Here is a 26508-nt window from a genome sequence, read left to right on the forward strand (position 1 = left end):
ATCACAACAACGTCCAACAATACATCAAATCAAATTAAATCAAATCAGATTGTATTTGTATAGCCAAAAAAGTCACAAAGTACATTTAGCCTCTGAAGGCTTTACAATCTGTACAGGGAGTGACACCCTCTGTCCTTAGACCCTCGGTTCGAGTGAGGACAAAAACCCTTTAACAGGGAAAAAAGGTGGAAGAAGAAAGCTCAGGAAGAGCCACAGAGGAGGGATCCCTCTCCCAGGACGTGTACAGGACAAATCAACACAAACATATTGTACAATTACAATGACTGATAGAATGATTACAGTAGCAGTGGAACCTGTGATAGAGATAGAGAGACACAGATGCTCAGCGGCAGCAAATCATCAACTAGATATGGTAGCATTAATGACAGTAGTAATATGTGTTGTGGACGTCATGCAGGACCACAGCATCAGCCACGATTCACGAGAACCTGCTGGACCAGAGACCACAGAAACTTTAGAAGAAGTTTAGTTAGTAACATGCATTAATGAGACATGTATGTTTACAGATGGGGTGAGAGAGAGAGAGAGAGAGAGAGAGAGAGAGAGAGAGAGAGAGAGAGAGAGAAGAGAGAGAGAGAGAGAGAGAGAGAGAGAGAGAGAGAGAGAGAGAGGGGTTTAAGTAAGGGAGATCAACTAACTATAAACTGTGATGGAGATATGGTAACAATAATGAAAGTAGTAATATGTGTAGTGGACGTCATGCAGGACCACAGCAGCAGCCACGATCCACGAGAACCTGCTGGATCAGAGAGCACAGAAACTTTAGAAGAAGTTTAGTTAGTAACATGCATTAATGAGACATGAATGTTTACAGATGGTGAGAGAGAGAGAGAGTTTTAAGTAAGGGAGATGTGCCTGCATCTTCAACCAATACCGTGCCTGACTAGGCATAACCCTGAAAGAGATCTGAGCCTGAGTCAGCCCTAACTATACGCTTTATCAAAAAGGAAAAGTCTTAAAAGTGTTGACCGTGTCTGCCTCCAGAACCCAGCATGTTAGTTTGTCCCACAGATTGATAGCTGACTTATTCACACTGGAGAACTACAGCTGTGCAGGCAGTTGTCAGTTTTCCGCACAGACCTTGAACGCAGCAGCCAGTAGCCCGGCACAGGGGGGACAGGACAACATGGCTGCCGCTGCGGGCCGATACTACGGAGAAGGCGGCAGAGCGACGAAAAGACAGAAAACCGAGGACGGAGGGATGACAACGGTGAGGCGGGTGTCCCCTCCTTCCTTTAGCGGCATGTGTGTGTTTTTATTAGGCTTCAAAAGAGCGCGTAGTGTCGGTGGTGTGTGGATGTGACTGCACGGAGCTAACTAACCGGAGCGAGCCGTTTGACGTTAACGCGGCGTCACCGCCAACGGTCGCTGAGTTAGTTTAATTAATGTTAAATAAACAAACACACAGCTGTGTGTCCGCGTAAAGCTCCATAAACGTGTTTTATTGACCTTAAGGTGAACAAATTAACACACACAGTCCGTTAACGTTCATTTTATACTTTGTATCAGCCTCCATCCTCTCTCCATCAAAGTGTTTCATGACCCCACAAAGATTTTACATGTTGTTGTTTTTGTTGTTTTTGTTTTTTTAAGGAGAGCTACGATGACCCGCACAAACCGCTGCCCTCCCCGGTGGTCCACATCAGGGGCTTGGTGGACGGCATCATGGAGGCTGACCTGGTGGAGGCCCTGCAGGAGTTTGGAGCCATCAGGTAACACACACACACACACACACACACACACTGACTGGATGCTGTGTGTGCAACACACACACACACACACACACACACACACACACACACACACACACACACACAGTCAGTAGCATTAGTTAACCTTGGTGTTTCTTCTTATCTGCGGTGTCCCACAGTGTCCACATAACACACAGGCTGCTATCAGAGCTTATCAGCTTCCTGTGGTTTAATATGGGGGGTGCTGGTTGTGTGTTTGGTCCAGGCTGGACTAGAAGCTGTGCAGACCTGCAGACTCGAATGTGGATTCTTGTTCTTCTCTGTCAGCGATAAATCTAAAGCTGGTTTAAATTAAGGGCTGCCACGATTAGTCGATTAGTCACGATTATGTCGACGAACAAAATCATCGACGACTAATTTAGTAGTCGACGCATCGTTTGTTTGTTTTTTGTTTTTTTACACACATGTGCAGTAGTGGTAATCGGCGTCAGGTGACGCAACTTCAGTGAATCCACGTGAATTCAGGGCGATTTTTCCACAACTTCCGCGCAGTCAACTCGGCGGGTCAGGGACGCCCGCACGGTGCGGGAGGATCCCCTCGTGGGACCTCTCCGCGGCGGCTCTGGGTCGGCATGGAAAGACTCTGGGGCGAAGGTGGCTCACGGCTCCGTCCGCGAGGTTTACAGCGCCCGCCCACCTTCCCCTTCCCGGGACAGTGAATTTACGTATGATCCGATTACGCGACTAATCGAAAAAATAATCGGTGATTAGTCGACTATCAAAATAATCGTTTGTGGCAGCCCTAGTTTAAATCAGAATCAGAAATACTTTACTGAGTGAGATAGTAAGTAGGGATGTAACGATACACTCAACTCACGACTCGATACGGTTCACGATTTTTTTGTTCACGATACGATTTTCTTGCGATTATTCTTTTTTTAAATCAAAATGAGCTACAGACAAATTACGACCAAATAAAATCTGTAGGAAAAAAATCTTAGGTGCTTTCTTTACAGAAACTCAAACAGTTTGTGTTCTCTGATTTTAAAAAAAAGTGCAACTTACATTGTCATCGTGAAAAATATCTCCTTTCTTTAGAAACGATCTCACAAGTAAACTGGTGTAATGTGCAGTTTTCGTTCACGAGGTGGCTGATATGCTGCTGCATGTTGCTTGTGTTGTCGCTATATGTTGCAGTCTCTTGCAATATTTACATGCTGTTTTGGTTTTGTCCATTTCTCACCGGTTGTATTTGTGTATGTAGGGAATCCAAAATGCTTTAAAACTGCTCGGTGCGTCCTCTATTTCAAAGCTATTTTCTACCGTCGTCATGTCTTCCCTCGCTCTGTGCTCCGTACCTACGTAGTGACGTGAGTCACGTGACAAATGAATCACCAACCAGTGACTTTTTTTGAAGATAACCTATTTACAATTTTTAAAAAAGAAGAAAAAGAACATAACCTACTTCTCTCGCATTCGCGAAAGAATCACGATTCCTTTTTTCTGTCAACCGGTGCGGGTCGTCACGCATTTGTACCGATTTTTAATCATGTCATGATGCATCGTTACATCCCTAATAGTAAGTGATAGCAAGAAAACAAAACTCTAACCCTATACACCTATACGATATCCTGTTTTAAGACTATATACACATGTATAAATAACAGTTAAATAAAACCAGTAACAGTAAAACTATCAAGTAACCGTGAACTATGCAATATGTAAATCTAAAACCTTATAAAGAATTTAGTCTTTGAGAGACTGTACAGAGAATACACTGATTATTTAAAGTGCAGGATGCATGTGAGGAAGATTTCACTTATATATTGCACAAGCCAGTTCGATGGCTACTCTGTTATTTTGAGGGAGGAGTTGTAGAGACTGATGCTCACAGGTAGGAAAGACTTCTTGTGTCTCTCTGTGGAGCATCTTGGTGCCAGCAGTCTCTGGCTGAAGCTGCTTCTAAGTCTGTCCAGCACCTCATGGAGTGGGTGGGAGTCATAGTCCAAGATAGCCCGCACCTTAGACAGCATCCTCCTTTCCAACACCACAGTCAAAAGGTTAAGTGTGCATGATTCAGAGGGCTCAAAATGACAGAAATGGAAGATAACTTTGATTTCATTAGTGTAAAGTCACCTGGAAATGAGAATTGTTGTGTTTTTGTTACATTAAAAATGAGTCTTTTCTGTCTACAGACACCACACGTTCTTCAGAGTCCACCGTGTTTCTTTAGTAGCCCAGAACAGATCTGAGCTCAACACAACCTTTTGCACGTTTCGTGGCCACCACGGTTTTTTACTTTACACTTAAGGAAGGACAGGGTGAGGCGGGACTGTTTAGACGCCACTAAATCCTACACATAATTTCTTTACAGTTACGTAGTTATGATGCCGAAGAAGCGCCAGGCCCTGGTGGAGTACGAGGACATGAACGGCTCCTGCAACGCTGTCACGTACGCAGCAGAGAACCAGGTTTACATCGCAGGCCACCCCGCCTTCATCAACTACTCCACCAGCCAAAAGATCTCCAGGCCGGGAGACTCGGACGACACCCGGAGTGTCAACAACGTGCTGCTGCTCACGATCATCAACCCCATCTATCCTATCACCACGGTAACCTGACTATTAAAATTAACCAAATATTAAAGCACACGGGCGTATTCCTCTGCATCAGCAGCATTCAGATCAATGTGCATCCTCACTGTTTATTGATCATGATGGATGTTTTTGTGTTTGCTCATGTGCAGGGGTTAAATTGACAGCTTGCACTGTAAACACACAGGCCTGCCCGGCGCTGCGTGTGAGCCTAGGCTTATGTGCCTGGAAAGTTTAACCCCTGCTCATGTGTGAGCTTTTTAAAGATGACATGCATGCTGTCACATAAGCTATGCTTACTATATCAAGAGTACTATCTGAACATGTGTGTGTGTGTGTCTGTGCAGGACGTGCTCTACACCATTTGCAACAACTGTGGTCCCGTACAAAGGATCGTCATCTTCAGGAAGAATGGCGTTCAGGCCATGGTGGAATATCCTTTTTTAAATCATTTAGACACTCTGTTATTGTACAATATGTTGATGTTTGAATATAATCAGATCTCACCTTAACTCACTGCTGCCACATTTGATTCGGTCCAAAGTGCCCAGAGGGCCAAAGCCTCTCTGAACGGGGCCGACATCTATTCTGGCTGCTGCACGCTAAAGATCGAGTACGCCAAGGTAAGTGTTTGGTTAATGTCTAATCAGGTGTGAGCAGCCTTTTTAATTAACCTCTGATTTTTGATTGTTCTGATGCAATCCTCTTTGCAGCCAGCACGCCTTAATGTGTTCAAGAACGACCAGGACACGTGGGATTATACAAACCCCAACCTCAGTGGCCAAGGTAACAAGCAGTCCCCAATTCTTCCTTCCCCCCTTTTTTCTTCCTCTTTTCCTCTCATGCCATTGTATGGGATGGTCAGGGTTCTCTGCCTCCGGGGGTATTGCCTTTGATCACAGATGAATGGGTGTTTTTTTTTTTTTTTTTTTTTTTTTTTGCTGCTCAGCTCAGTGTTCAGAGGCAGTATTCCTGCGACGCCTTCACAGTCTTCATGCATTTTCTCACCACACAGCAGGCTCAAAGTAAGGGCATGAGGAGCAACCTCGAGGGCAGCAAACCTCAATTCCAGGCTCATGCATGCGAAAAAGCCTCCCGAACGCACCAAAACGCAGGCGCACCATTCTTCACATAGGTTCACATTCCCTTATAGAGCATGTCACAGCTGCAGCACAGCCTCACGTCCCTGCCTACTCTAATGCAGTAAACACTACAAAGACTTTCACAGCTGTTAGCATTCTTTCAAACATAGTGGAGATTTTGTCGTAGCTTAAATTAGACTCAGACAATGCTCCGCACTCGCCAGCAGATTTGACTTGATGTGACCACGAGGCACACGTCTGGTTAAGAGGGAGGGTTGGACGAGAGTAGCTGGAGCATAAACGGCAGAATGAACACTGCTGTCGAAGATGAAATGATCAATTACGATGAGAGACGGTAGCTGCTGATGTTGGATTGCATCTCAGTCTGTGATTGGATAGATTATTTTGCATATGCCCCGAGAACGAGGGTGGGATTTTAGTCAAATTAACTTCTTTTGTATGTTTTCCGTGCATGCATTGATGGTGGAACAGCAGATTCTGCATTTTCTGGGACCTTTTTAAATGTAAAACATATTTTACAAACAGCAACTCAGCAAATTTGTGTCGTTTTGAGACTCACTGATGAACTTGGGCAAAGATTTGATCACGTGGACAGATATTTAGAAAGGGACTACACCATTTGTTATTGGATCTATGTTTTCTGGATGTAATTCTCAGACAATACCTTTACTAAAAATACAAGGTCATTGCATGCTTTGTGGTGACAGAGATTCTTCTCCACCACTTCCATCATCAAAATCCAGGTCAAAGCTGTCAGCTAGTCAGATTTCAGGGTAGCTGGAAGAAGAGCATTCACTCAAATGTAACGTGATGGAAGTCCTTTAGATTATGTGTGGTCAGAAACAGACTTTTACCGTGATTTTAAACCTGATTACAGATCAGTGCTTTAGCGTATCTGTCTGGAGGAAGTTTGTTTTTTTGTAAAATTCTCTAGTTGTTTTTCTTGAACACAACCAGGACCACGACATGTACAGTTCAAGTTTCATACAGGTGTTTGACATCTTTCCTGATTATCCTAAAGTTTGTGCTGCCTTTTACCAACCAGAGGTACTCCTTGTGTCCTCACTGTGCAAACTCATACAGGCTTACCTCAACCTCTAAGCAGACACAGCGGCTTCTACAGCTTCAGTATAACAGCACCCACAGCCACGACTAATGTAAATTTGCTCTGTGGCATACATCGGACACAGTGGGGCAAAAAAAACAAAAACAATACCGGAACACAACCTCAACTCAGTACTTCCTTATTCCAAGTCCATCATCACCCCTATCGCCACCACCTGACATGGGAGTCCATTTTACTTTCGTGGTGGTGGACAGTAGCCGCCATTTCAGTTTGAGGGACAGAAATACTCGAAGGCCACGCGAACAGACACCTCGCATATCCACCACAGACTGATAAGCATCCACCACCACCTTTTTTTTTTTTTTTTTTTTTAAACCAGTACAGCACATCTCATCTGCAGAGCCCTGAGGATTCACCACTTTTGACACAACACATTGATGATGAGGGGCGGGAGTCAGGTGTGTGGTCGTTGGTGGCCACGCCTCCCAGCCCTCGGGATGTGCCTGCCCATAACACAACCACAGGAGAGGAGTTTTCAGACACACTCAGCCCGACCAGGGAACAGACGACACCACATACCGGGGCAGTAAAAAACAAAACAAACAAAAAAAAAGACAGCGCTCGCCTCTACCTTCCTGTGCCGAACACAACACGACAACACAACGAGCTGAATATCCATGGCAACACACAGCTGAACCCCGCCATGACAGCACATCGTCACGCAGATATTCCTTTTCACTTTGCAAGCGGCCCCCGGCGGCCATTAAACCAAATACGCAAGCGCCACGTGAGTGTCCATTTTCACACGAGAAGAAATATCCACGGGGGGGCCAATGAAGACACAAGCATCAGACACCTATCAAGCATACAAGCACAGACGCAAACAGATTACAAACCCTTTCCTAAAGCTTTCTACATTTATGGACTCTGGTGTTCTGTTTTTTACCCCTGTACCTTCCTCCCCATTTCCCCCCTTCTCTCTGTGCTGTTCTTGTGTTGTTTCTGCGTTGTTTCATTTTCCCTTTTTTTTTTTTTTTTTTTTTCACTGGCCCATAGTGATGCCTTTAACGCCTCCCGTGTGATGCAGGTTTGGCTCAGTGTGTCTGTGGACAGACAGCCCACTACTCTCAAACGGTGCAAATGTCCTGCTTTGTGGTCAGAGCACGGTAAGCTGGAAATGAGACTCTTATAGCGACTTTGAAAAACAAGAGCGGCAGCAAGTCAAAACCTCGAGCACGGATGCGTGGATGTACTTTTCTCTCTCTGGTGGTGGGGATGCAAGGAAGGAAGGAAAGAAGGAAGGAAGGATGGAAGAAAAGACTGAAGAGGGAGAATGAGTTGAGGCTGGAGTCAAGAGGTTGGCGGGTAGCGTCCTTGCTGAAGACTGCCCCCTACCTGCCCACTGTGTCCCATGCTCCATGTGTGGTGCTGTAAGTACTTGACAGAAATGAATGAATAATCTGACTTGATGGTTAAAAGTTGAAAGTTAATGTGAAATTAAAACAACATGACTGTTGCCATCTCATGACACAGGCCCCGTAGTTACACCACTTACAGCAATGTAATCGACAAACTGGCTCTGAAATCTCTTGGCAACTTTCTGTCCATAAATTATTGTTAAAATATTTAAAGAATTTTCTCCATTTATGGCACGATGACCTCCTGTTGGCTTACCAAGCACCTTTAGTATCTGAGGGAATGACACAGGCAGGCAGTTCTGTTTAAAGGAGGAGGTTAAAATATGTCAGTTATGGAGCTAGGATTTTATTTCGCAGATGTGGATTTTTGTTTCAGTTCTGGTTGTTTTTATTTGGTTTTAGTGGTTCTGAGGTTGCTGTCGCACCTCGTGGCGACACAGGAAGGTTTGTTTGCTCCTGTGAGGGGATAATAAGACAGATTAGGAGTTTTATTTCTGCACAGGTTGTGTCAGACACAAATATCTATTTAGATTTTGTGTATATATAATGCAGAATGGGTTGCAGTGCTTGTAATTAAACTCTCAATTCGGTGACTAGTCCCAGTGATCTCCCCTTGTGCAGTTCAGTGCACTGTGCATGACCTTTAATACAGTCTCATATCACTGTAGCAGCAGGGTCTACATATCATAAATATTCTGCAGATACATATTTAAGTTACAGTTAAGGTTATAAGCTAGTTATACTACTACTAGTAGTACCAGTAAGTGAAATCTGTTTGCTGACAGGCCTCTGTATGCCTTAAAGACACTACATTACTTAATAATATAACTTAATGTGTCCATTTAGAATATTGCAAGGCTGCATCATAAGAAACATTTAAGGGTTTTTTAGTCTGTTATATTTATTGATGCTGTTGTTAAGTCAGTGTAGATGTGACTTTGCACATCAATATATCATCAGAAGAACTCCTTACTACTTACATAATTTTAAAAAGTAGCATAAATCTGATATATAAAGTGTGTACAGTGTTCATAACCAGGATTAAATATTTATTGAAAAATAATGTCCTGAACAAACGGGTGGTTGTGGGTGGATCCGGGTTATTTTTTAGAACAAAACTGGACCATTATGGAGAATGTCAGTACTTTTTTTCCACGATGTAATCTAGCCAGTCCTGATGTCTCTTCACTTCTCATGTTCTCGTGTGTCTGTAATAACTGTGTAGTTGTCCTAGTTTTCAATAAAACATGCATAGACTGCAGGTGCTGCTTGTAGCACTGATGCATATTTCCTCTCTGATCTTCTACCTGAATGTTTCTCATGTAAAGAGTTTTTATACGGTGTTGCCAAATTTCTCCTTTTTTTTTTTTTTTTAAATGTTAATTTGGATTTGACATGTGTATATGTGTACCTGCACAGATGCTGATGGTGAAGGCAATTGGAACAATTCACAAGGTGTGTGTGAGTGTGTGTGTTTGTACTAGGATGGCTGATAATAGGAGTTATATTTCAAAATCAGTTAAAAAAAAAAATCTCCATTATGTGTCATGTTAGATTAGCAGAATAGAGCCTGCAGACTTTTTGTAACACTTGAGATGTCAGACCCCTCTGTTGCATGTCAATCCCAAGCTTGTCAAGCACATAGTAGCCCATGTAAGGTGTTTGATACCTTTTTGAAGAAAAGAAACTGTTTGATAGGAAACTTTTATTTTACCGTTTTAGATCCCAACGCCAATCCCAACAAACGCCAGAGGCAGCCTGCCCTTCTGGGAGACCACCCACCTGATTATGGTAAATATCCAGCGTCAGTCCGCCATTTCTAGCAATGATTAACGTTCCAGCGCTGCATCTGTACTGCAAATGTTTTATTCATTTAATCAAGGTGGCCCTCAAGGAGGTTATCACGGCTACAATGAGGACAGCTACGGCCCCCCTCCACCCCACCGCATGGGGCCAGGAATGGGTGGGCGTGGTCGGGGTAGCCAGCGCTACGGCCCTGGATACGGACCACCACCCCCTGAGTACGGCCCTCATGCTGACTCACCGGTCCTCATGGTATACGGCCTCGAGCCATCCAAGATCAACGCTGACAAGGTCTTCAACATCTTCTGCCTGTACGGCAACGTGGAGAGGGTGAGTGAGATGATTATGATGATGAAAGACTTCTTCTCGTGTGTTTGTTTGATTGTGATTACAAAAGCTGGATTGAAAACAAACTACAACACTTGTTTAAGTGATAAGTACATTTAGTGTAAGCCAGTGGTTCTCAAACTGTGGGATGAGGCCCCCTGATGGGGCGTAGAGCCACTGCAAGTGGGACAAGGACGACCAGGAGAAAAATACAGAGTGCACACGAAGTTAAAGAATTCTGATTTATGTAGAAAAAATAACCAAACAAGAGTTTGATTCTGTCGTACTGACCTTTATCACCAAAATTTTACTTGGATCCTTTTTTTTTGTTCCTGTTCCCCCGTATCCCCTAACAGTGACGTAAGCTGAGAGCTGCTTGTTACAACAGTTCTCTGCAATGATTAGTGGACAGAAAATGTCTAACTAAATGTCATCTGTGAGAAACTGACAGTCACGTTAATTGTTAGTTGCAGCCCTGATCGTTTGTGTGACTCAGCTGAATGTTTTTCCTTTCATCAGATTAAGTTCATGAAGAGTAAGCCTGGGGCAGCAATGGTGGAAATGGGAGACTGTTACTCTGTGGACAGAGCCATCACTCACCTCAACAACAACTTCCTCTTCGGACAGAAACTCAACGTTTGGTAAGAGCAGCTGTCCAAACAATCCCAAAACATTAGTGTAGACTATTAACTAACAGACCTTGAGACCTCTGGCTTTCTTCCTTTGGCAGTGTGTCCAAGCAGCAGGCCATTGTGCCAGGGCAGTGTTACCAGTTGGAGGACAACACCAGCAGCTTCAAAGATTTCCACGGATCCCGCAACAACCGCTTCACCTCGCCAGAACAGGCGGCCAAGAACAGAATCCAGCACCCAAGCAACGTCCTGCACTTCTTTAACGCACAGCCTGACATCTCCGTAGAGATCTTCAACCAGGTAAGAAAAGCCGCCAAAGGGTTTCATCATGAAGTGTAGATTTTCTCACAAACCAGACTCAGATTTCCACTGAAACTTGTCTTATCTCTTCCAGGTATGCGATGAACTGGGAATCAAGAGTCCTGCAAGTGTGAAACTCTTCACCGGAAAGAGTAAGTAATACTACAGCCTGCTCACTTCTAAATGCCACTAAATCATCCTATACGGATCTGTGTTTATTTCACTGCATGAACACACTGTTGAGTATTATCTAATTATTAACTAATCTGTCGTCTTCTGTGGCACAAAAGGTGAGCGAAGTTCATCGGGCCTTCTCGAGTGGGAATCCATCAATGACGCCATGGAAGCTCTCGCTATGATGAACCATTTCCAGATGAAAAACCCTAGTGAGTTCTCCCCTCGTTACGTTAACGTGTTTTTTATGGTTGTTCTGTACATTTTAATAATTCATAATATCTAAAAATGTTTCTTTCTTTTCTCTTACAGGTGGGCCTTACCCTTACACACTGAAACTGTGTTTCTCAACCACACACCACGCCAACTAAATACTCTCCCCCTCAAGCTATTTGTAACATTTTGTGTCTTTGCATAGAGTATTATGTAGTTCTGTTGTCACGTTTCATAACATTCAAGCAGTATTGACAAAGAGTAGGATTGATGTGGTTTAGAACCTGTTACTTAAACTATCATTTTGTATGATTTATTTGACTTTGACCATCGTTTTTTTTTGTATATTCACACACTAGATTTAAATAACCTGCTACCCCCGAAATAACATTTTAACGTGATCCTCTGTTTCTGGTTTTTAAATCAAGTGAACAGTAATAATAATGTGAATATTGATATAACCAGGGTTCATGTCCTTCAGAGATGGTTTGTATTGTATCTTTCATAATTTCCTCACTCAACAGGGAAACACCCGTTTCCTTTTACAGGGAAATAAAAAAACATTTATTGCCAAGTCGTCACAGAGAGAAGCGGCTGTAGTTTCTGGCTGAAAAAGACACTCTGACATCTCTGTACTTGGCCTGAAGTGGTTTGGGTGCCTTCCATATGTTATGACCTGGACTATAGAAGAGTATCACTATGAAGATTAAAGGATGGCGGGCATGAAAGATGAGAATGGTACTAATCTGTCACTATCAAGACTTCAATGTCAGTTGTCACTTTTTGTAGTAAACAATACTGTGAATAATACTCTGGCTGGAATGACTCAATTAACTTGAAGTTCTCAGTTTCAGTTCCCACACGCCAGCATCAAGTATATTCTGATGTAATTACTCAGACCTGCAGTATCACAGTTTGTATTCACAAGTGCTAGATGAATTAAAGGAATATTTAATGAATAACTGACCTTTTTACTTGCATATTCATCTTAACGTTTAACTCTTTACTATTAAACATGAGTTATTATCAGCACATCTGAAGTTCATGACTAGAGGTTGAGTACTTTTCACCTGCTGAGCCCTATTTGTTGGCTGCATGCATACAATTGTAGTGTCCTAGTTACATTACAAAATACATTTTTTTACTGCTAAACCAAGCAAATAATGTGTACACATAATTTACAAATACATAAAGCTACTTTTATCTGGACAACAGTGTGAACATCAGCCATTGGCTTCAAAACACTCCTAGTGCAATCACCAAATCGCACAACATTGGACAAATGAATTGACATTGAATCGCTTGCTGTAATTGAGGGTTGGCAAACAGCTACAAACAGAAACATTAGTTCAAGTTTCAAGTCTATTTGTCATATGCAGGTTAACACAGAGTCAACAATATAATGAAATGTGTCGGACGAGAGGAACTGGTCAGTATCCGGTCAGAAAAGTATGTATGAATGATCTGTACAAGTATAAAGGTTGTGATAACTATATTCAAATATTTGAGAAGTACAAACAAACTCACTGTTATTAAACTAGAAAGTCAGCCTAGAAACAGAATTTGTCATATTTTTCTCATTATGTCAGAGGTGCAGTGGTCAGACATTAACTGAATATTAAATTAAAACCACAAAGACAGTTCATCTACTGATGGCTAAATTAAGACATTAAGTAGAGACCAGAAAAGAGCGAGGATAAATCATCACCAAAACATGATGATGATTTGCACACAGGACAATTTAACATACATAATTCTATATTTTCACGAGGGAGGGGCTTTGAAGCTTAAATCCAGATTTATTTTATAGGTTATTTTTAATATATGTTTACTGTGTTACAAGTTAATTTTGATGTATTGTGTGTCTCATGCTGCTACTGGATGCTTAAATTTCTAAATATAAACAATAAAGTATCTATCTATCTGGCATGAGATGTAGATGAAGTCCCAACAGACTAAAAATAAATACCACAATATGCGGACAACAACCATTTTCTGAGTGAAGACCAGCTACATGATGTTTATCAGGGTATTATATAACACATATAACTATATAATAGGCTCTATTTGCAATAAAACACATGCACTGCTCTCCTAACAGTTTAAGTCAAATGGGGGGTTGAAGAAAAATTGAAAAAACAAGTCATATTTTTCAAGTTGTGGATTTCGTTGTCTTGGAAACTGCCAGTAAATTCCTCAAATGCCCCGTTAAATCACTGATTTACGGAAGAGGATTAGGGCCACATAAAAAAAGTCAGAATTCTGAGGAAAAAAATCTGAATTCTGACTTTTAAAAATTGAAAAAACAAGTCATATTTTTAAACTTGTGGATTTCGGCGTCTTGGAAACTGCCAGTAAACTCCTCAAATGTCCTGTTAAATCACTGATTTGAGGACATAAATTTTAAAAGAATCTCAGAATTATGAGATTAAAAGATTTAAAAGTCAGAATTCTGCCTTTTTTTTCTCAGAATTCTGACTTTTTTTTCCTCTCAGAATTGAAAACAAGTCAGAATTCTAAGTTTAAAAGTCAGAATTCTGAGAAAAAAGTCAGAATTATGAGAAAAAAAATCACACTTTTAAACTCAGAATTATGAGATTAAAAGATTTTTTTTCTTTTTTTTCCCTCAGAATTGAAAAAAAGTCAGAATTCTGAGTTTAAAAGTCAGAATTCTGAGGAAAAAAAATCACACTTTTAAACTCAGAATTCTGAGATTAAAAGATTTTTTTTCTTTTTTTTTTCTCCTCAGAATTGAAAAAAAGTCAGAATTCTGAGTTCAAAAGTCAGAATTCTGAGGGGGAAAAAAACACTTTTAAACTCAGAATTATGAGATTAAAAAATTTAAAAGTCAGAATTCTGACTTTTAATCTCAGAATTCTGAGTTTAAAAGTCAGAATTCAGATTTTTTTCCTCAGAATTCTGACTTTTAATCTCAGAATTCTGACTTTTTTTTTCTCTCAGAATTGAAAAAAAGTCAGAATTCTGAGAAAAAAGTCAGAATTATGAGGGAAAAAATCACACTTTTAAACTCAGAATTATGAGATTAAAAGATTTTTTTTTCTTTTTTTTCCCCTCAGAATTGAAAAAAAGTCAGAATTCTGAGTTTAAAAGTCAGAATTATGAGGGGAAAAAAATCACACTTTTAAACTCAGAATTATGAGATTAAAAGATTTTTTTTCTTTTTTTTCCCCTCAGAATTGAAAAAAAGTCAGAATTCTGAGTTTAAAAGTCAGAATTATGAGGAAAAAAAATCACACTTTTAAACTCAGAATTATGAGATTAAAAGATTTTTTTTCTTTTTTTTTTCTCCTCAGAATTGAAAAAAAGTCAGAATTCTGAGTTCAAAAGTCAGAATTCTGAGGAGAAAAAAAACACTTTTAAACTCAGAATTATGAGATTAAAAAATTTAAAAGTCAGAATTCTGACTTTTAATCTCAGAATTCAGAGTTTAAAAGTCAGAATTCAGATTTTTTTCCTCAGAATTCTGACTTTTAATCTCAGAATTCAGATTTTTTTTTCTCAGAATTGAAAACAAGTCAGAATTCTGAGTTTAAAAATTTTTTTAAACTCAGAATTATGAGATTAAAAGATTTTTTTTCTCAGAATTTTGACTTTTTTTCTCAGAATTCTGACTTTTAAACTCAGAATTTTGACTTTTTATTTTTTTCCCCTCAGAATTGGAAAAAAGTCTAAAGAATTCTGAGTTTAAAAGTCAGAATTCAGATTTCTTTTCTCAGAATTCTGACTTTTTTTCTCAGAATTCTGACTTTTAATCTCAGAATTGAAAACAAGAATTTTTTTTTATTATTTTGTGGCCCTAATCCTGTTCCGTACCTGATTTTATAACCTGTTCTGAGTCCATTTACTTTCTAATGCACACACAGTAATAATTAAACACTATTAAATAAATATACAGGGTAAAAACATTAAAAGAACACTTTCTTTTACTGTTTTTTTTATCGTCTATATTTCTTTAAAGCGTAGGACTACAGCTCCCGTGGTGCCTTGCGGGCCTCCGCCGCGTAGGTGTTTCCGGTGTCTTATGACATTTTACTTCCTTCCACACAGACCGACGCGAACAAACCGAGACAGAAACACGTCGCGAACTTTCAAACGCTGCCGTGCAGGCTCGCGCTCCGAGCTCAGGTTTTTTTTCCCGGTTGGTCTCCGGTGTGAAATGCGCGGCACGTTGGCGGGCGTCGACCGAAAACTGAAGGAGAATTAGTGGAGGGAGAAAAAAAAAAAAAAAAAAAAACATAAACGTGTGTGTGTGTGTGTGTGTGAGGCCTCCTCCTCCTCCTCCTCCTCCTCCCCCCCCTCCCCTGAAGAAAGTTTGGTCGAGGCCTGTAAACAACATGTCCTCCTCCGCCTCGCAGTCTTCCTCCAGACGACAATGGTGCTACCTCTGCGATCTGCCCAAGATGCCCTGGGCCATGCTGTGGGAGTTCAGCGAGGCCGTGTGCCGGGGATGTGTCAACTACGACGGGGCGGACAGGATAGAGCTCCTCATCGAGACCGCCCGGCAGCTGAAGAGCACGCACGGGGTGCTGGACGGCAGGTCTCCCGGTCCACAGCAGGGCAAACCCAGCTCGGCCGGGCCCATTGAAGCGGGGCGGCAGCAGCATGCGGAGCGTCTGGAGAGGGGGAGGGGTGAGTATGGGGTGTCCTCTCGCCTCCCCAATGGTCTGCACAGAGCTGAAGATGTGGCCTTGTCAGAGGGCAGCAGACAGAGCCCGAACACTCGGCGTGCTATAGTTGGGGCAGTTCCTAGTCTGCATGGAAACATAACCCATGCCTTGATAGCTCAGGGGTTAGTAGCAGCCCCTCATGGGCTTCTAGCCCCGTTATCAGGCTCCAGGTCCGGGGCGACACCGATTGCGGTCTCAGCCGGCACCATAATGGGCGACGCTGGCAGAAGACAGGCCGTGTCCCTCGGACCGAGCACCTCCACCCTGGTGGGTATAGATCCTGCGGTGTGGAGGAACAACGAAGTGATGGCCGAGCTGAACGAGGTGGCTCGAAGCCGCGTCGAAGGCTGGCCGAACCGTCCCAAAGCGGTCCGGGATGTACTCGTGGCTCTCAGCAGCTGTGTCCCCTTTAACGTGCGCTTCAGGAAAGACCACAACCTGATGGGTCGCGTCCTGGCCTTCGACGCCAGCACAAGTCCAGAGTTTGAGCTGAAGGTGTTTGTGGAGTACCCCGCCGGCTCTGGGATGATCTTCTCAGGGGTCCCAGACCTGGTCAGGCAGATGTTCCGCGACTCGGCCAAAGACGCGGGCAAAGCGGTGAACTCTGGGCTTCGCTATGTGGAATATGAGAAGCGGCAAGGCACGGGAGACTGGCGTGCGCTGTCCGAGCTGTTGAATGACGGCGTGCGGATGTTCAAGGAGCCCCCGATCCCAGAGGTCCTGCCACAGCCAGATGCAGGGATGCCTATGGCAGCAGCTGGACGCCCCGTACCGGCGAAGAGCACGACCCGGCGCCGTAAGGCTTCCCCGGGCTCCGAGAACGGAGAGAGCGAAGGGAGGTCCGATCATCCGGCGAGAGAGCCCTGGCCACGAGGTGCCTACGCAGGCATGGAGCCTCTTCCAGGCATGGCCGTCCCTCAAGAGGGCCCACCCCGTTTACACAGCCAGCCCTCGCCGATCTCGGCGCTCATGGGAGTCGCGGACAGCCTGAGCTCCAGCCAGATGGCCAGAGATAGCCCCAGCATGTCCACAGCCCACTCCTCAGCCGGGCGCCCCACCAGCAGCAGCCCCTCCACCGCCTCCACCTCAGTCTCCCAGGCATCCTTGGGGCAGGGCTTAAGCTCGGTGGGTCCGAGCAGCAACACCAGCGCCGGGGAGTCCACGAGCAGCGCTCAGGGCACCCTGCTCTGCTGCACCCTCTGCAGAGAGCGCCTGGAGGACACACATTTTGTCCAGTGTCCCTCTGTCACGCACCACAAGTTCTGCTTTCCATGTACCCGAGGGTTCATCCGCAGCCAAGGTCAAGGCGGGGAGGTGTACTGCCCCAGCGGAGAGCGCTGTCCCCTGGCTGGATCCACCGTGCCTTGGGCCTTCATGCAGGGAGAAATCTCAACCATCCTGGCTGGAGAAGACGTGACAGTAAAGAAGGAGAACGACCCTTGACGTCTCCATCCTGTTGTGGTGAATGGTAAGACCACGTGAGAGGGACGGTTAGGGTGTTCACACCCTGTTCACACTGAACACGATGAAAAAGCTGATCACACACTGACGCACGCAGACTGCTGGAGGCTAAATCTGCATTTTTTTAGTGGCCGTAGAGCAAAATTACAGCAGAATATATTTTTATATGTGGCCACAAAGAGCCACCGTCTCTAACTTCAGCTCGTCACACTCTAACAAACACGTTATAAATACTTTCCTCGTCTTGTTTACGGTGTGTGTTAAAACACAGATTACAGTGGAGCGCTGCAGTTCCTCCTCTGCAATCTGCTAAAAACACATCACACCTTTTACGGTCTGTAATTTAAAATCTGGAGGGTTTGTTGTTTTTTGCATATAATCGGCGCCCGCATTACGTAGACGCAAAACAAAGGTGTTAGTCTGTCACGGTGTCAGAAGAGACGAGAAATTTCAAAATCTGACAGCAGCTTATTTGAAAATTTGAACCCAGCAGGGACATCTTAAAACATCGTTCAACGCAACTGGATACCCTGACTCACAGAAAAATTTCTTATTTCGGTATTTAACAATTTCTAAAAAATATAATTAACCTGAAAACAAATACGTGCCGGAAAATTGACAGAAAAACAAAAAGATGTTTTGTCGCTCGTGTAGCAGTGACGGTACTTGTTACAGGTCGGATGTCTGAACGACTCCTGACATGCAGAAAAATGTGTAATTAACTAGTGTTCATAAAAATATTCCAGACATTTTAAATTAAATTCGATCTTCTAAAGCCAAATTCAATGAATTTTAAGACTTTCGGAGACTTGTCGCTCGCCACTTTCTCTCCTCTCCCAAACAAAAAAAGACAGAGCTCGTATGATTGTTCTCATATTTTGACAAAAGCATGACGTACATCTGAAGGAAATGCAACAAAATTTACCGTAAAAAGAATCACAACTGTTTTTGACACACTTTGTCTTCTTTTCTTTCTCTCCGCAGTGGATCAAACACTTTGAAAGCACTTCCCTATTATCTCGAGCAGATTGTCCACCGAGAACAGAATCACTCTGAACCCCAGGAGGACCCCCCGCTACACACACCGTCAACTAAACGACACAACAAGACTCACTTTTGAGAAGAGACACACGTCCGTCTGTCAGGGCCCGGGCTGCATCACAACAACAACAACACCCGAACGTCGAGTCCTGACCCAAATCTCTCTCTCTCTCTCTCTCTCTGTCTCATCAGGTCTCACTTTCAAAGCCCCGGATAGAAAGCACACGCTTGTTTTAAGAATGACAATCTATTTTGTCTTTTCATTTGTGTTTTTGTTTTTGTTATATACAGTACATTGCATACTGTCCTACACAGGTGGATGACGGCGATGTTGATAGATGGTTTGACAGAAACATGCAATTTTTTTTTTTTTTTTTTTGGAGTAAAAAAAACAGATGAATGTTCAAAAACGTGGCAAAACCATTGGGTCCTTAACGCCAAGGATTGAAAAAATGTAATCCCACAATATGTCTCTTAGGTAATCTCCTTATATTGTATGTCAAAAATGTGAATTTACTTTCAATATGGCTATGTAATTTCTATTTTTGATACAATACAAATTTCTATGTATTTGTTTATAGTGATAAGAAGACCAAAGATGGCTTCATGCTCAATGTAATTTTATTGTATTGTAGCTGTGTATGCTGTATTCACTGATAACCTTGGCATCAGTCACTAATTTGTTCATCTATCACAGAAGTAAGCTTGTTTTGTCTATTTACTTTTTGAATTATATGTATGGTAAGATAATTAGCATCACAATCTTCAATGGTTAACCCCACATACTCATGTGATCTTGACAGGTCAATTCTACAATAAATTACAAAATAGTTATTAGTTAGAGCTGGTTTGTTGTGTGAACATCGACGACGCGGCGCAACGTTCAGACTGATAGAAAACTTTTTTTATTCCATGAATATTTCAACAAACCCACACCAGATAATCGTGAGAGCAGAATCAGCATGCATCCCTTCTTGAAGCACAGACACCGCGTGTGAGAAGCAAAAGGAGTGTGTAAGTGCAGAATTAAAAGTGATCAGCCGCTCTAATATAAAAAAAAGCATGAGTCCGTAGATAAAACATGTAAACACACCACACACACGTTCTTGATCTGTAAACATTCATACACAGACATAGTGGTGTAATCCTTTTTTTTTTACATTTCTAATGTTCACACCACATTTTTGATTATAAGATACAAAGGTGGGCAGTGGTAGGAGTGATCATCTTATTTGGAGACGTCCACCGTGGTTCAGATGGGACACCTGCCGTCCCCCAGCGCCTCCTGGGCTCCCTTCAGGGTCTCTCTCTTCACACATTTCCAGTAGCCAGAGAAGCCGGCCTGATGCTGCACCTGAAAGTCGGATGTAGCAAATAGTTAAAGCGATCTCAAAAAGGGATTATTACAAACAGTATTAGCAAGCATGTGACGTCTGCAGTGTCTAATTTCATCAGCAGTCTTTGATGACTCATGTTCATTTTCCTGCAGAGTTACAGTTTAAACAAGATCCAACATGTTAATCAGTGAGTTTTAAACCGCAGGCAGGCTGGTATTCTGCTTCAGAGAGAGCTCGGTGTTTGAGTTTATGTTTGGAGATGGACGCACTCACCCTCAGACCTCGCAGCACTCTGTCTTTCATCACGCCGATGAACTCCTTATGACTCAGGCAGTTGTCTCCGTCCATGTCGAAGAGTTTGAACACGGTATCCAGCACGTTCTCGGACAGGTCGTGGCCCGTGGCGATCCTCACGGCTCGCTTGAACTGGGCTGAGAATCAGAGAGAGGGAAGGGAGGAAGAATGCAGTCATCTGCAGTTTATTCAGAGAGATCAAGGTTCTGATCAGAGAGGCGTGTTACCCATTCCAACGGGGCGGTTCGCTCCGATGACGAGTTTCAGTGAAAAGGAGAAATCCTCCAGGTTGTTGGTGAAGAGACAGAAAGCTTTGAACTCATCAAACGTGATGCTCTGCAAGACAAAATGTCCGTTTACTTTAACGCTTCACTGCGAGACGTTTTCACAGCATTCTGTTTTTTAAAACTTTTTATGAACCTGTCCCGCAGGGATCTTCTTCCTCATGTTCTCCCAGTAGATGTCATTGTCCTCTTCGTTGGTGTAGTGTAGCAGCCACTCTGCAAAGTCTTCTCTCCGCATGGTGTCCATGCCTTTGGAGAACTGCATGAACTCCATCTCCTGGACTTCAGACTGGAGGTTCTCCATGAACCTAAGGAACAGAGTGACGTATATATATAAAAAATGACCATCAAAATCCAAAATAAAGTCAAATAAAGAGACAGAAAGGGTTGAAAAGCAGGTGAGAACCATCACAGGACAAATCGAGAGTTGTGTTGTCGTATTTTACAGAAGCTTTGGCTCCATTTCTTTGAATTTTGGCCTCACGAAACAAAAACATCTGTATCAAATCAAGGAAAACATCATGCAGTAAGTTTATCAGACCATCACAACATTTTATATATTCATTCAAGAATGTTGCATTTGGAAATAAAGTTATCATCTGTCAGTCTGCAGTCGTCATCTCAGCATTACACACACAGAAATATGAAAACAATGCACTGAATATGTAATGCTGGAAATAACGTTACACAATCATTTTTTATCAATCATTTCATTAAAGTATTTGAACACAATGTCCCTGCTGGTATAACTGTCAGGCGTCTGAATACTTTTGTCCGTGTAGTGCACTTGTAAGGCGTCTGTATTCAGAAGAGTGAGCATGATTAGTGCACTTTTTATGCAAGGACAGAATTTTAGATTTGAAGGTGATGATTTGTTCGACTCACTGAGAGATCTGCATGATGACATTTTTATGATAATTGAGCCAAAGCAACTGTAAAACACTGTAACACAAATCTTTGCTCAATAAAAGCAACGGAACATTTTCTGTTTCATTAAAAGGGGCAGTGAGGGCAGCCTCCAGACAATTGTGAGGTCATCCTGCAAATGTATTTAAATATAATATAAAATATATATACATGCACAGTTGCAGGATGAAATCACTGTTGAGTTTTCCTACCTGCGGAACTCCTGATACTGCAGCTTGTTGTCTCCCTTCTTTCCAAAGAAGTAGGCCTGCAGTGTTGTGTTCACGTGCTCTCCTTCCTCCGCTGGTTTCTGTAAACATTCAGTGAATATTGAAGCTGAACAGGCAGACATGACTCTGTACTAGTGAGGCTGAAAACAGAGAGAGAGATCTGAATCCTCACCTCTGTGCCGTCCACAGGAATTCTCTTTTTGCTGCTCCCGATGATGTTCTTCAGCTTCAGGAGCAAATAAAGAGAAAACAATCCAAAATATGTGAATTTATTTCACCTGCATTGAACATACACATCTCTTCTCTGAACTCCCACAACATAAAATATGAAACCAGAGCTTTAATCTTCATCTAAGTCACACACAATGGACACTAAGGCAGCTAATTCATGCACGCTTTCTGCTCTCTCACTGAAGGCTTTGTGCTCGCACGCCGAGTCACGACATGAAAATACGACACAGGGTGCATGCGTGCCAACATGCAAGTCTACGAGCCGAGGCCTGAACTACACCACGCACACGGGAGGTCTGCTCGGGGAAGAAGACAGACACCTGAAAATGTCAAGTGACTTTTACATAAATGGACTGCACTCGAGCGGCTGACTCAGGCTGCAGAGATGCAAACACATGACAGATGGAAAAACAGAACAGAGCGGAGCGGCTCGGTGCAGCTCTCCCTCACCTTCACAGCGTTCTCTGGTCCAGCATCGGTGCGTGACGCAGCATTGAAAAGGTGGTGATATGGTGACATTTAAATGCACACAGACAGAATCACAATGCTCTCTATACACAGTGTTACCTCGTGATTACATCTGAAACGTTGGTGCGGTATATGGACACATTGCATCTTGCTTTTCTGTCAGGTAACAGAACATTCTGACATCTTGTTTTCACTGAATTCACACACTTGTCGACAATCGCACAGATATATTTGATGAGACAGATGAATCAATTTGGTGGCATCAGTCCAATTATTGAGCAGTCGCTCCCGGTGTATGCACACGGCACAGCTCCTGCCCTTATATTGCATTTACAGGGCGTTGCCTATGCTAGTAAATAATCCGTTATGATCACGTGGGATTCATCATTTAGCACAGCCTAGAGGAGATTTGGATATTTGAAGAATGTTCGATGCATCTGGAGTCGCTTTATGAGCAGCATTATGCAACTTTTCCACCATAGAATAACAGATTTTAAATCATTTTAACAGATTTTGGTGAAACTGGATCATATTTTATGGAGATATGGTTTGTCTGGCTTCCGACAGTGAAGCTGCGAACTCTAACATGTTAGTGTTTGTACTAGAAATGTTTTTGGACTATCGGGAAGAGGAGATTTTCTGGCCCGGGATGTTGGGAGGGGATGCTGATGGGGAGCTACCAAAAGCTGGGCGAGTGGACACATAACCCGGGATCAACAGATGTAAAGAGACCGAAGAGGATGACCGAGGAAGCTAAGAAGAGAGTATCCAAACAAGAGTAAATCTGGGACTGACTTTTAGTCGTTATTTATTAGTCGTATTATCACACACCTGCAACATTAGAAAATCTCCATCAGAGGTCTTACCTTGAGAAATTCCTTTTGGTCCACTTGCTCATTGCCGTCAACATCAAGCATTTTGAAAGCTATGTGAAATCCTGTACGCGGCTCTGCAACAGCAACGCACTGTCAGTCACCCAAACTCTGACCTCACACTGAATCACAACACTTGGTTAGTAGGGCAAAGTAGCGTTTTTTTTCAACGCAGCGCTGGGAAACAGAACACAAATCAGGTCAACAGCTGCTGATTTATGGGCCAGGCTCTGCTGAAATGTGCAGGTGTGCAAAGCAGTTATTCTTTCCAGAGGAAAAAAATGCAACCGCTTAAGTCACGAAATCACGAGCAAATCCATTCATCAGAATATTACGGAGAGTCGGGGAAAGACCTCGTATGGCTCAGCGGCTCAGGTGAGAGCCGGGGATCTACTTACTGGTCAGGATAGTCAGCAGGAAGAGATACTCTGTGTACGATATCAAACCTGCAAAGGAATCAGAAGATCACCAACAAATACTCTGCATGCACACAGACTGCAGAATGTGAAGGCGACGCGTGAGACTCACCATTGTCTCCTAACGTTCTGAACAGATCGTTACCAGCTCCGACTTTAGAGGCGGACACCAACATTCTGTCGACTTCCTGCAGACACAAAGAAGATGACATGATGACCACATGATGTGAACTTGTTACATCAGACGTGACGAGAAGTAAACATACCTGCTGTGTTAACATTCTCTTCTGCAGTTTCCCTACATGAGAAGAAACAGAGAAATTTCAATAAGACGACAAATGTTTGGATGTCTGCATCCATCAAGTCCAGTCATCCAGCTGGTAGGTGAGAGGCAGGTGTTATAAAAATTAGGATTATACTGGGGTGCAGATGTTTTAACTCTTATAGAGTGTGTGTGTGTGTTTTTTGTCTTTTGCATATCTCGTCCACTTCCCTTATCTGGCCTGTGTTTACCGAGGCTGGCAGGGAGAGATAATTAAAAAAACAGTTCAAGGACAAGAGAGGCAGGTTAAGGGAAGTGTCATTTTGGACAAGAAACACAATGTTCATTACGAAGCGGAGAACCAAAAAAGGAAATTGTCAGTGGGGAGGTGTCTGAGACAGTTCATTTTAAGAAAATTGTATAAGAACCAACTGTTAGAGCTCCTCGAGGAGCCTTTTCTCTTGTGTCTTGCACTGTTAAACACTCCTTCTTGTACAAGAATAATAAATTCAACTTAAACTTTGATACTTTGAATCCAGTCCTCCTTATTCAAGGGTTTTTCTTTTACAATTTCCTGTAACAGTAGGCTACACCCTGGACCTATTTTCAATCCCTATTTGCAAAGAGAGTTTCCTCCACAGGGTGGCCGGGCTCTGGTGAGGAGCTTTGGTTCATGTTGGTTGTTTGGTTGAATGTTGGATGTTCCTGACACTTCTAACTGGCAGGAGATCCCAGTGCACGACCAGAACTGGCTGGAGAGACTACATGAGCCCATCTGGCATGGGAACGCCTCGGGATCCCCCAGGAGGAGCTGGAATGTGTTTACTGAGGTGTTTACTAAACCTGCTGCCACCCTGACCCAGCTCCTGGATGGATGACATGATCCACATAATTTTTATGGCAGGGGCGTCACAATATCGGTTCTATATTGAAAGATTCATAGAAAATTTGAGTATTGAAATCAAAAGCAGGGTCGACAATTCTCCTGGTTTCTGCAGTTTTTGCAGGTGAGTTGAGAATTATTTTGATTTGTAGAATATATGGAGGTTATGTCCAGGGCCCACGACTGACAGGGGTCCCAAAAAATAGGTAAACATCAATATAAAATTATTAAACCATCATCATTGAGTATATATATATTTCAAATATAATAATGAAATGAATTATCTGTTTGTTTTTACGTGTTTTACGCAGTAAAAGTTAAATAAAAATTTAGCCTTTAGCACATTTTTATGGTGGCTTTTAATCAAATAGTCAAATAGTCAAATCAGATAATGAACCTGTATGCAGACTTGCATGCATGTACAAATCACCACCAGTAAATATTGTGCTAGTACTAGTATTAAAACAGTTGCAAGCCTTTAATTAATTAGAGTTATGTAAAGCTTTTGATGGGATAGTTAGGTCCTAGAGATGTGGGGACAACAGCTGCACAGAGGGGGCCCAAAATTCCCGGCGGCGCCCCTGGTTATGTCACACTTGTTCTTGATCTTTTTTAAATGAGAATTTGTAAACGTAGCAGCTGTCGGGGCGTCTAAAACCAAGACTTGTCTAACAAAAGGCATGAGTCGGCTCTTGGATTTGGAGAACGGTGACACCACCGTAGACGGAGCTGGACTTCAGAGCATCTTACGGTCAACGTCCTCCAGCATCACAGAGAACAGGAAGTCTCTGGGGGTCATGTAGGGCTCGTCTTGGTAGACCACTGAGGCGAACTGGTTGAAGCGGATCCGTCTGGCAGACAGCTGAGGAGCTGCAGGTTCCTGGATCAGAGCAGGAGACAGACACAATCACTGGAAGCTTAATGAACTGAGAGGAGCTCTTTCCTGTGCATGCACTGACAGCTGGGGGGCGTCATCAGCTGATGGTTAGAGCTCCTCAGTGTCCACGCCCTAATGTAAACACACATACACAACACATAACGCGTCATCAGCTGATGGTTAGAGCTCCTCAGTGTCCACGCCCTAATGTAAACACACATACACAACACATAATGTGTCATCAGCTGATGGTTAGAGCTCCTCAGTGTCTACACCCTAATGTAAACACATCACATGACGTCATCAGCTGATGGTTAGAGCTCCTCAGTGTCCACGCCCTAATGTAAATACATGACGTCATCAGCTCTTATTCCACTTTATATTAACACGCGCTGATGTGTGCAGCAGTCACGTGTCTGTCTGAGCTCTTTTACTCACTTTCTGCTCCTCGGCCAACACGGAGAAGGGCAGAGTCCTCCTGTCAGCGCGCTGTCTGTAGAACAAGACGAGCCCGGTACCGACAGCACAGCCGAACAGACCGGGACCGACTGCACGGCGGAGCGCGGGACTCCTCAGAGACCGAGGACTCCTCACAGCGCCCCTCAGCACGGAGGCCAGTCTTCCCCAGGTGGCCATCTTTCCTTCTTCTTCCTCCACAAAGCTCGGTAAACACACCGAGGCGGCTTCCGTACTCTGTGTGTGTGTGTGTGTGTGTGTGTGTGTAGAGACACGCCCCTGGAGTCACGTGACTCCAGCTCCAGCCCACAGACTGGTCTTCAACAAGAGGTCCGTGACCCCTAGAGGGTCCGCAGAGGTACTGCAGGGGGGCCGCCAATTTTTGTCATAATAATCAGCAATATTAAAAAATAACAAAAGATAACAAAAAAAATACATGAAAAAAATAAATAAATAAATA

The 26508-nt window shown here is 43.1% G+C and overlaps 3 protein-coding genes across 4 annotated transcripts; 2 read left to right on the forward strand and 1 right to left on the reverse strand.

Moving 5' to 3' along the window:
* The first annotated feature begins 1091 nt into the window (after nt 1-1091).
* On the forward strand, nt 1092-12301 carry hnrnpl (heterogeneous nuclear ribonucleoprotein L). Of its 2 annotated transcripts, XM_027273679.1 has the most exons (14): nt 1093-1231; nt 1615-1733; nt 4087-4324; nt 4654-4739; nt 4833-4929; nt 5020-5092; nt 9313-9348; nt 9616-9684; nt 9776-10026; nt 10543-10664; nt 10754-10955; nt 11050-11107; nt 11246-11341; nt 11442-12301. In XM_027273679.1, exons 1-14 carry the CDS (start codon nt 1148-1150, stop codon nt 11498-11500), a joined length of 1590 nt encoding a protein of 529 aa, XP_027129480.1. In that variant the 5' UTR covers nt 1093-1147; the 3' UTR covers nt 11501-12301. The 2 variants fall into 2 exon arrangements, with proteins under 2 accessions (XP_027129481.1, XP_027129480.1); XM_027273680.1 differs by lacking the exon at nt 9313-9348 and having other exon boundaries at nt 1092-1231.
* Nucleotides 12302-15369: 3068 nt separating this feature from the next.
* On the forward strand, nt 15370-18924 carry LOC104931672 (interferon regulatory factor 2-binding protein 1). Its single transcript, XM_010746738.3, has 2 exons — nt 15370-17498; nt 18476-18924. The coding sequence occupies exon 1, from the start codon at nt 15698-15700 to the stop codon at nt 17471-17473; it is 1776 nt and encodes a 591-aa protein (XP_010745040.1). The 5' UTR covers nt 15370-15697; the 3' UTR covers nt 17474-17498; nt 18476-18924.
* Nucleotides 18907-26302, reverse strand: micu2 (mitochondrial calcium uptake 2). Its single transcript, XM_019253579.2, has 12 exons — nt 26031-26302; nt 25466-25595; nt 23837-23868; nt 23683-23758; nt 23553-23600; nt 23149-23231; nt 21756-21809; nt 21566-21663; nt 20584-20755; nt 20391-20499; nt 20143-20300; nt 18907-19886 (listed from the first exon to the last, which is right to left on the reverse strand). Exons 1-12 carry the CDS (start codon nt 26226-26228, stop codon nt 19785-19787), a joined length of 1260 nt encoding a protein of 419 aa, XP_019109124.2. The 5' UTR covers nt 26229-26302; the 3' UTR covers nt 18907-19784.
* Nucleotides 26303-26508: the final 206 nt, after the last annotated feature.

The sequence above is a fragment of the Larimichthys crocea genome, chromosome XXII (assembly GCF_000972845.2).
Source record: "Larimichthys crocea isolate SSNF chromosome XXII, L_crocea_2.0, whole genome shotgun sequence".
NCBI classification, from domain to species: domain Eukaryota; kingdom Metazoa; phylum Chordata; class Actinopteri; family Sciaenidae; genus Larimichthys; species Larimichthys crocea.